General features: G+C 37.8%; 1 protein-coding gene across 1 annotated transcript; it reads left to right on the forward strand.

The window, feature by feature from the left end:
• Window positions 1–2,601: 2,601 nt before the first annotated feature.
• On the forward strand, window positions 2,602–3,873 carry LOC145140474 (uncharacterized). The gene has a single exon (XM_079073954.1). The coding sequence runs from the start codon at window positions 2,602–2,604 to the stop codon at window positions 3,871–3,873; it is 1,272 nt and encodes a 423-aa protein (XP_078930080.1).
• The last annotated feature ends 6,612 nt before the right edge of the window (window positions 3,874–10,485 follow it).

The following is a 10,485-nucleotide window of genomic DNA, read 5'->3' on the forward strand; positions in this document are numbered from 1 at the left end:
GGCAGTATTCTTCCAACATCAACTCTTTTAGGTTTTCATAACCTATTGAGTTAGCCACTGATAGGGTCAGTGACTTTACATGGCTGTTCCACCATGTGAGGGCTTTGTCAGAGAAGGTGCAGGCAGCAAACTTCACTTTGCTCCCTTCAAGGCACGAACAGATTTCGAAGACCGAATCTGTTTTCTCGAGCCATCGCATCAGAGCGATGACTCCACCATTCCCATCGAAGGAATTTGGTTTGCAATTCATGAAGTCTTTATACGAACACTCCGTTGGGTGTTCGTGAGTAACTCCGGGGTTGGTTAAGTGGGTACCGCTACCAGATCCGAGGGTACCACTTTCACCGAAGTGAGCTAGAGCAGTTGCCACTGCGGAGGATATCGCTGCTTGAAGAGCAGCAGGATCGAATTGCGGAAGTGGAGTTGGAGTTATTGGAGTAGCGCGTCTGTTTGATCTGCGAGGAGGCATCTTTGCTAAAAGAATACAAAGATGAGATGGAATAAGTCTAAAGCAATGGACACAAGTCGAAAGCTGAAAAGACAAGGTTATCCTAGTTCTGGGTGTATCGGGTCCTGACTTCCACAGGGTTCTGGAAACAATTCATAAAAGAGTCTATACCTTATAAACTCTATGAATTTAAAATGGCTATCCTCGAATGAATATCTGTTACCTAAATAACTGTTACCAGCTGCATGTAAGAAAATAATCCTAACACATAATGTGAGCAGTGTCTCCACTCGCTCATTAAGTTAAACAAGATTATTATTTATTAGTGTGACGCATAAGACGTTTTGGTTACTTCGGTTGATCCTTCTTTGAAAGCTCCTCATGAACTTGCTCTCGTTTCCTCCTGACTCTTCTGTTGTCTACTATGAGGAAGTGGTTACATCTACCTGGGCGTGTCGTGCGAGAATGGAAGTGACTAAAGAATCTATGAGATTAAGTGAAACATTATGGGTTGATCCTTACAGAGTCCTCCTATAATTACACAATGTATACAAGTTGTATATAATTCAAGATTAAATAGACCTTCGAATAAGTGATCCTACTCCAAAACCACAACCAAACAAGGAACAGGTAGTGAAGCGTAGATCACAAATTCTAAGTCTATAAACTCTCAATTATATATAACCTTGGGAGTATACACTGCAAGATTATAGACCTATCCGTAAGGGTCTTTTAAGTTATCACATAAGTTATTTATATGGTGCCTAAAATACTCCTATAGTATTTTAATGTAATCTACTTGGAATGTTTTAAACTTGTTATCGCGTTATGGTATCATAGAATACTCCTATAGTATTTTAACTCTAATGTACTTGATCTAGTATTCTCTTGACTTAGTATTAGGTAAGTTTTAAGACCGTTGCAACACCACATCACTCCCAAACACATGTCGGTCACATCTCGAATAAATATAGTTGATCAGGCTATATTGATCCTAGCTATGATTACATAACTGTCCAGGTTTGACCATAGTGTTCAACCTTTAACTTCTTCTGTTCTGTTCTTCTTGTGATACTTGTTCTAGTATGTATATATGTATAAGCAAGTATGTATACTTTTATAAGGTATTATTATATATTTAAAATATATTCTTATCCAGAGCACTTCGGCCCCATTGTATTTATAGTTGTATATCTTTTATCGGTTGATATACTTAGTTCACTATAAACAATGCTCTGATACCAATCTGTCACACCCCAAAACCGGAACGGCGGAAACGTTCTGGGGCGGAGGACGTCATGTTTAGTATCACAAGACATGCATCATAGTAAGCAAAGTAATAAACAACCATTTCATTAGAAAGAAAGTGTTTACAAAGTATGTGATTCACATAATATAGAATACATAGCAACTAACAAAAAGACATGAAGCTATACTGCTCCATCTTCTGAATCCCAATGCGCGAACCTGTCTACTGGTCTCCTGAGAATACAAGTTATTTTGAAAGCGTAGATCAGCATTTAAGCTGGTGAGTTCATAAGATTTTAGTGATGTAGTAAGTAGTAAGAAAGTTGTAGAAAGTTATAGTAAGTTGTAGTAAGTTCTGTTTAGAAAAGTTTGTCTGTTCCTCCAGAAAATCCTATATTTCCTGCTTTGATGAAAGATAAGTAAAAATGACTCTACAGTCCTTTCTATGAGTATTAAATGAATACAAGTTATATAAAACCCAGAGTAAACAAACAATCGGTTGTGTGTATCTGCCCTAAGCCCACAACCAAACAAGGAACAGGAAATTAGGCGGAAGACACACATCCCATTGTTTGTTAGGTCATCGTTGTATATAACCCTGGCGTATTCACTTGGTACTCACGGAGTTAACTGTAATAGTTCATTTACTTTGATGAAAAGATTCTTTAAGAAAACCCTTATTTCTTATAATAAAAATGGTAACCATAGTGGTTCCTTCTATAATCACTTAGTTTATACTAGCTATATATAATCTAATATTGAACAGATAGTTAATTGTGTAAATCTGCCCTAAGCCCACAACCAAACAAGGAACAGGAAATGAGGCGGAAAGAAAACATCCAACTACCTATCAAATATTAATTATATATAACCTTGATGTATAAACTAAGGTAAGTTCTATTAAGATGAAAGTTCCTTCTTTCAAAGGAAAATCAGACCCGGACGCGTACATTGAATGGGAGACAAAAATGGAGTTCATATTTGATTGTCATGAATATTCCAATCGTAAGAAGGTAAAACTAGCCGTAGTTGAGTTTTCTGATTATTCACTAACATGGTGGGATCAACTTGTGATCACTAGACGAAGAAATGGAGAAAGGCCTATTGAGACATGGGATGAAATGAAGAGTGTCATGCGGAGACGGTTTGTGCCAAGCCATTACTTTCGTGATCTCCACAATAAACTTCAAAGCTTAAAACAAGGCAGCAAGTGTGTTGACGATTATTTCAAAGAAATGGAGGTTATGATGGTTCGTGCCAATGTTGAGGAGGATCCTGAGGCAACCATGGCCAGATTCTTAAATGGCCTAAATCTTGAAATTCGTGATCGCGTTGAAATGCATCATTATGTTGAAATTGAAGACATGGTCCATATGGCTATTAAAATTGAAAAACAATTAAAAAGAGGTGGCGGGTCTAGAAATAACACTTGGAAGGCTAGTACTTCAAAAAAATCAGAAAATACACCTACTTCTTCTTCTAATTCCAAATATGATCCTAAAACAATAAACACTTCAAAAGGAAAAAACGATTCTTCTACTCTTAGGAATCGTGACATAAAGTGTTTCAAGTGTCAAGGAAGGGGTCATATTGCGAATCAATGCCCGAATAAGCTTACCATGGTGATTAGAGAAAATGGCGAGATCGAAACGGATGAAGAGGTGGCTGTTCAAGGTGATTTGTTGGTTGCAAGACGAGCTCTAAACATTCAATCCAAGGAGGGAGATGATGCCCAAAGGGAGAATATATTTCATACTCGTTGCTATGTTCAAGGCAAGGTATGTAGTGTTATAATTGATGGTGGAAGTTGTACTAACGTTGCAAGTACTTCCATGGTTGAAAAGTTAGGTTTACCCACGATGAAGCATCAAAAACCATACAAACTCCAATGGCTCAATGATAGTGGTGAGGTGCGAGTTACAAAACAGGCGATGGTTTCATTTCGGATTGGAAGATATGAAGACGAGGTGTTGTGTCATGTTGTTCCTATGCAAGCTACTCATTTGCTGCTAGGTAGACCATGGCAATATGATAGGCACGTAAGTCACGACGATTTCACCAACAAATACACTTTTGTTTACAAAGCCAAACCGGTAACTCTTGTACCAATGTCACCAATTCAAGTTTACCAAGATCAACTTCAACAAGATGCAAAAAAAGAGAGTGAAGAAAAATGAGAGTGAGAAAAGAAAAAGATGATGAACAAAAAAAAGAAAGTGAACAAAAAAAAGTGAGTGAGAAAAAAGATGATGAACGAAAAAAAGAAAGTGAAAAAAACAAAGAAAATGTCAAGAAAAGAGGGAAAGAAAAAAAAAAGAAAATAAATATCTAGCATTAGCAAAAAAAAGTGAGAGAAGAGAAGCTTTCAAATCCGAAATGCATTTTGTGCTTCTTTTGTTCAAGGGAGCTCAAGTAGCCACTAACATTTCAGCCGGAAATCTTCCGAGCGATGTTACCTCTCTCTTGCAGGAATTTCAAGACTTGTTTGCTGAGGATGATCCAAATGGATTGCCGCCAGTTCGTGGGATTGAACACCAAATTGACTTTATTCCAGGGGCATCTATTCCCAACAAACCAGCCTATAGAACAAGCCCCGAAGAAACCAAGGAGCTACAAAGGCAAGTTGAAGAGTTACTTGCAAAGGGATTGGTTCAAGAAAGTATGAGTCCTTGTGCTGTTCCAGTCTTACTGGTGCCAAAGAAGGACGGTTCTTGGAGAATGTGCATAGATTGTCGTGCCATCAACAATATCACGGTAAAGTATCGTCATCCCATTCCCCGACTAGATGATATGCTTGATGAGTTGTATGGAGCAAAACGTTTTTCCAAAATTGATTTGAAAAGCGGGTATCACCAATTTCGCATGAAAGAAGGTGATGAGTGGAAAACAGCTTTTAAAACAAAACATGGTTTATATGAATGGTTAGTAATGCCTTTTGGCCTAACTAATGCTCCTAGTACCTTCATGAGATTAATGAACCATGTTTTGCGTGAATATATTGGCAAATTTGTGGTTGTTTACTTTGATGATATTTTAATTTATTCAAAGTGTCCAAAAGATCACCTTGAGCATCTAACATGTGTTTTGAGTGTGCTTAGGAAGGAAAGGCTATATGCAAACTTGAAGAAGTGTACCTTTTGTATCGACCAAGTCGTTTTCCTTGGGTATGTGGTGAGCTCCCAAGGAGTGGCTGTTGATGAAGAAAAGGTAAAAGCCATCCAAGATTGGCCAACTCCAAAGACTATAAGTGAAGTTCGAAGTTTTCATGGCCTTGCAAGTTTTTATCGCAGATTTGTCAAACATTTTAGCACTTTAGCATCACCACTTACGGAAATCATCAAAAAGAATGTTGGGTTTAAATGGGGCAAAGAACAAGAGCATGCTTTTCAACAACTCAAGTTTCACTTAACTCATGCTCCTTTGTTGTCTTTGCCTAATTTTGACAAAACATTTGAAATTGAATGTGATGCATCAGGGATTGGAATTGGTGCAGTTTTGATGCAAGAAGGTAAACCTTTGGCATATTTCAGTGAAAAACTAAGTGGGGCAACTTTAAATTACCCAACTTATGACAAAGAACTTTATTCTTTGGTCCGAGCACTGAAAACATGGCAACACTATTTGTGGGCTAAAGAATTTGTCATTCATTCAGATCATGAGTCTTTAAAGTTTCTAAAAGGACAACACAAATTAAACAAAAGACATGCTAGGTGGATGGAGTTCATTGAGACATTTCCTTATGTCATCCGATACAAGAAAGGTAAGGAAAATGTTGTGGCTGATGCTTTGTCACGTAGACACTCTCTGCTTTCTTCTCTGGATTTCAAAATTCTCGGATTTGAACAAATCAAGGAATTATATCACAATGATGTTGATTTTGGGCAGATTTACCAAGCTTGTGAAAAATGCTCTTTTGAAAAGTTTTTCTTACATAGTGGTTTTTTGTTCAAAGAATCAAGACTTTGCATTCCTAAATCTTCGTTGCGTGAGCTTTTGGTTAGAGAAGCACATAGTGGAGGCCTTATGGGACATTTTGGGATCGCAAAAACATTATCTACTTTGCAGGAACATTTCTTTTGGCCAAAAATGAAGGTGGATGTCGGAAGAATTTGTAATAATTGTATTGTGTGCAAGCAAGCCAAATCCAAGGTTCAACATCATGGTTTATATACTCCACTTCCGATACCAAGTGAACCATTGGTTGATATTTCAATGGACTTCGTGTTAGGTCTACCAAGATTGCGTGCAATAAAACTAATGATGCATCTCACACTGCTGATTTGTTTTTTAGAGAAATTGTCAGGTTGCACGGAATGCCAAAAACCATTGTCTCAGATCGGGATTCTAAGTTTTTGAGTTATTTTTGGAAAACTTTGTGGGCAAAATTAGGAACAAAGCTCTTGTTTTCAACAACTTGTCACCCACAAACTGATGGTCAAACAGAAGTGGTGAATAGGACCTTGTCCACTTTGTTGAGAGCTTTAATAAAGAAGAACATCAAAACATGGGAGGACTGTTTGCCACATGTTGAGTTTGCATACAATCGTGCCACTCATTCTGCTACAAAAATGTCACCATTTGAAATTATATACGGTTTTAATCCTTTGACTCCTTTGGATTTATCACCTTTGCCTTTTCCTAAGCAGGTTAACTTAGATGGAAACAAAAAGGCCGAATTTGTGAAACAGATACATGAGAAAGCAAGACTAAATATAGAAAGAAGAACGGAGCAATATTCAAAACAAGCGAATAAAGGGCGACGCAAGATGATTTTTGAACCTGGTGATTGGGTTTGGTTACATATGCGAAAAGAACGATTTCCAGCCCAACGACGTTCAAAATTGCTTCCAAGAGGGGACGGTCCTTTCCAAGTTTTAGAGCACATCAATGACAATGCATACAAATTAGACCTTCCGGGTGAGTATAATGTTAGTGCAACTTTCAATGTCACTGATCTAGCTCCTTTTGATGTAGGTTCTGATTTGAGGACAAATCCTTTTCAAGAGGAGGGGAATGATGCAAACCCACAACTGACAACAAAGGATCCAATTCAAATGCCAGATGGACCGGTTACGAGGGCACGAGCTAAAGCATTCAAGGAGGCTTTAAATGGGTTGATTAGAGAAGTTTGTACTCAAGAAAATGCATGGAGACCCATTGGACCTAATCAAAGCTGGATTACAATAATTCAAGTCCAAGAGTGATTTACAAGATCCAATAAGAGCTTTATCAAGCCCATTTCGTTTTTTTTCTATATTTTAATATGTAATTTTCGTTTTTATGTCTCCTAAGTAAGTGTTGGGAAGATAAAAGGGTCTTAGGTTACATGAACCTTGTGATGAACCATGTCTAGGTTCATAGTTTTAAACTTGGGGGTTAAATGCCTTAAATTAAAGACACTTCTTTAATTCATGGCTCTTTAGGTACTCTTCCTACACTATAAAAACGTGGTCTCTTTATAGACAACGGGTCGCGGTTTCCACCTTTGTTTACAATTCTGCAACCAATAGAACGATCGGGCAAAACGTGTTCAACCCTCAATTTTGGGTGAGATCACATCATAAGGTCCCTTAAGTTATACTAGTTTAATAAAAATGGATTAAACCCTTTACTGGTAAGTTTCTAGTTTTGTATACCAAAAGTTCTTTATTTGAAAAGTATGTTTTGTACTAGAAAACGGTGCATTGAATTAGTGTCCTATGACTTGACCCATACCTGGTACCCCTTATGATTACTTAGGGTATACAGAAACATATATGTATCTAAGATCGGATAGATAGTAGGCTGGGTGCATCTGCTCAAAGCCCACAACCAAACAAGGAACATGAAATGAAGCGGAAAGCACACATCCTACTACCTGTCGGATCCGATTAATATATATCCCTGAATGCATACACTAAGGAATCATAAAGTTAGCATTATAGGCCCCCTTCTACTGAATGTACTAGACTCGACTGTTCTGTGTGTCGTTTGTAAAATGTAAGTTTTTCCCTAGTTTATAACTATCTTGACTCGAAAATAGTTTGCATTAACTTTCAAGTGGAACTGTCACAAAATGAATAATGGGAAATTATAAGTACACAGTTGTCTTTTGAATTGACATTCTGCAGTACTGATTACCTTAAAACATGTTTGTTTTAGTAAGGTCATAATGTGAAAGCTAGTACCCATACTATACGCTCTCCATGTCAAGAGATTCTGGGACCCAAACGCGACTGCAACAAACAATTGCTAGCCGTATAATTCACATTAAAGTTATATGATCATGTATACCGAATTTAACTATCACCTTTTGTTAAGAACAATGAGTTAGTGATTCATTGGTATAATTAGATCTTGTAGTTGTTCTATGCTATAGCATCTTAGTATGTTCGTTTTGTTATAGTATTATGTTCGTTCTGTTATAGTATCTTAAAAGGAGGTGGAACACTGTGATACCCTAAGCCATTTTTCTGGTTATTTTTCCATTTCAATTGTTTTTCTATCATAGATTCAACTATCTCACTTGACACATCAAATTTCTTAAAGTTAAATTCAACATCTTTAAATTTAGCTTTTAACACATCAAGTTCGGCAGTTAATTTGGCAATTTCCTCTTTATCATAACGATGGTGAACACATTTGGTGCTATATTCCTCCCTAATCCTAATTAAATCTTTATTTTGAGCATCTAGTTTTTCTTTAAGGGGCTTGTTTACTTTCTTAATTTCATATATTTCATTTTGAAGATCGAAAACTTCTATAGCTTATAACTCATTTTGTTCATGATATTTATTAACTTTATCTACGCAAGATTTAGAGCATGAAACTTCACTAACCTCTTTGGTGGTAGGAGTGGTGGAGACCATGAAAGCGAACTGCAACTCCATCATCTTCTCCTCAGCCAAATCTGCATTCTCACCATCTTCAATATGGAAAAGATTAGCTCTTCCATCTTCAGTAAGATTGAGGGCCTGCGTCTAATCTTCCCACAAGAATTGTTGTGCCACCATAGCATTTTCATTATTCAGAGGTGCTTCTATGTTGTTTCCAGCTGGAACCAAAGCCCTCTCAACATTATTCTCCACTCTTGGATTGGTGCACTCACGAGCAAAATTACCTGCCCCGTGACAGTTGTAACACCTCAGCTTACCCTTGTTGAAGTCCACTTTCATATCTACGTTCACTCCCAGTTATTCTTTCCAGTTCGCTGAGTGAACTTCTTCGCCCTGAACACCGCCATAGTAATTTGCCATGATATGTCCATCTCTTCAACATCCTCAGGGTGAATTTGATCGAGTTGTCTAATCATAACTGGAGGAAAAAATTCACCAGCAACAAAGGCATTGTAGCAGTTCATGAATCCAGCCATCATAGCCATGTTTTCTTCAGCTCCTTTGGTAGCGGCTGGAGTCTGCGAGGTGGTTTTGGTGGTCGAACTGGACGCATAAGAGTTGGGAGATGCCATTGGTATACCAAAAGATGGAGGAGCATGATGCGATGGTACAACTGAAAATGCATTGTTAGTGGATGCTCCTAAGCTTGCAGTTGAGTAGGAATTGACATGATCGATATCTCTCTGCTTGTCATCCATGTCACATGCCTTGATGATAGCCATCACTTCGGCAAGAGAGAGTTTGCTCAGGTCCTTTGTCTTCTTGATCAAAGATACATTCATATCCCAATTTCTGGGAAGTGAATTGAGCGGCTTCTTATTTATCTGAGAGCGAGACAACACAATTCCAGCAGTGCTCATTTCTGAGCTGAGAGTAATAAAACGCTGCAACTGGACTTCTAGAGTCTCCCCAAAAACATGATTAAACATGTTGAATCTTTGACGAAGCAAATTCTGTCTGCTTTGCTTCATATCCTCATTCCCTTCATACACCTTAATCAAGGCTTCCCACAAAGCCTTAGCAGATTTATACTCCCGAAAACCTTGAGCAATGTCAGGGGACAAAGCCATGGTAAGAATAGCCAGTGCTTTCTCATCATATTCAATCTTGTCGAAATCCTCATTAGTGTAGTCCTCGATTGGCTTATCAACCACGGTTTTAGCTTCATCATCTAGGGTGGTTGTGATCTTGACTTGACCTCTCAGGAAGCTTCTCCAAACTTTGCTATCCTTCATCTTAACATACTTCTTAAATTTGAATTTCCACTAAGGAAATCCATTAGCAGTCAGCAGCTGGGGAATTCGAGTTGTTGTCCCCATAACTGAATCAAGATCACTTTGCATTGTTGAAAGAGAGGTGTTGTTGTTGGGTTTTATATACTCTAACATCCCTATGGTGCACATACAACCCAAATGCTTTGGATCTAAGTTTTCTCTAATTATACATGCAATATTCATTTTACAAAGCATGAAGCCTACCTATCATCCAAAGGTGATATTTAAATCATAAAAAACTAGTTAGAAGATTACCTCTTATTTGTAGCTTGTAGTTCTTGGCTTTTCAAGAGCTTAGCACCACATGTGTGATGCCTCAAACGGTTCACAAGACACCATGAACAAAGGATGAACATGAGATAAAAATTATGAAGCTCAAATCAGCTAGGTTTACACCTTAGGAGGCTTAGGGCCGATTTTACAAGCTTAGGGGTTCAATATATAGTTTGAAATTCCTAGGATTTCAACTTGTAAAGCCTAATTCACTTGGGCCTTTAATCCATTAACTCATTAGCCTTATGGAGTAACACTTCATGGACTCTCACATAAACTTAGTCCATCACTAATCAATCATGGATCATTGGCCCAAACTATATGTATCACTTATTTACGTAATCAGTACTCGTTAATTTAATTAGTC

This window comes from Lactuca virosa, chromosome 9, assembly GCF_052849685.1.
Source record: "Lactuca virosa cultivar CGN04683 chromosome 9, Lactuca_virosa_CGN04683_v6, whole genome shotgun sequence".
In the NCBI taxonomy this organism is placed as follows: domain Eukaryota; kingdom Viridiplantae; phylum Streptophyta; class Magnoliopsida; order Asterales; family Asteraceae; genus Lactuca; species Lactuca virosa.

What these genes read in the sequence shown, in the direction of transcription:
- LOC145140474 (XM_079073954.1), top strand. Translation starts at nt 2,602, where the DNA reads ATGAAAGTTCCTTCTTTCAAAGGAAAATCAGACCCGGACGCGTACATT.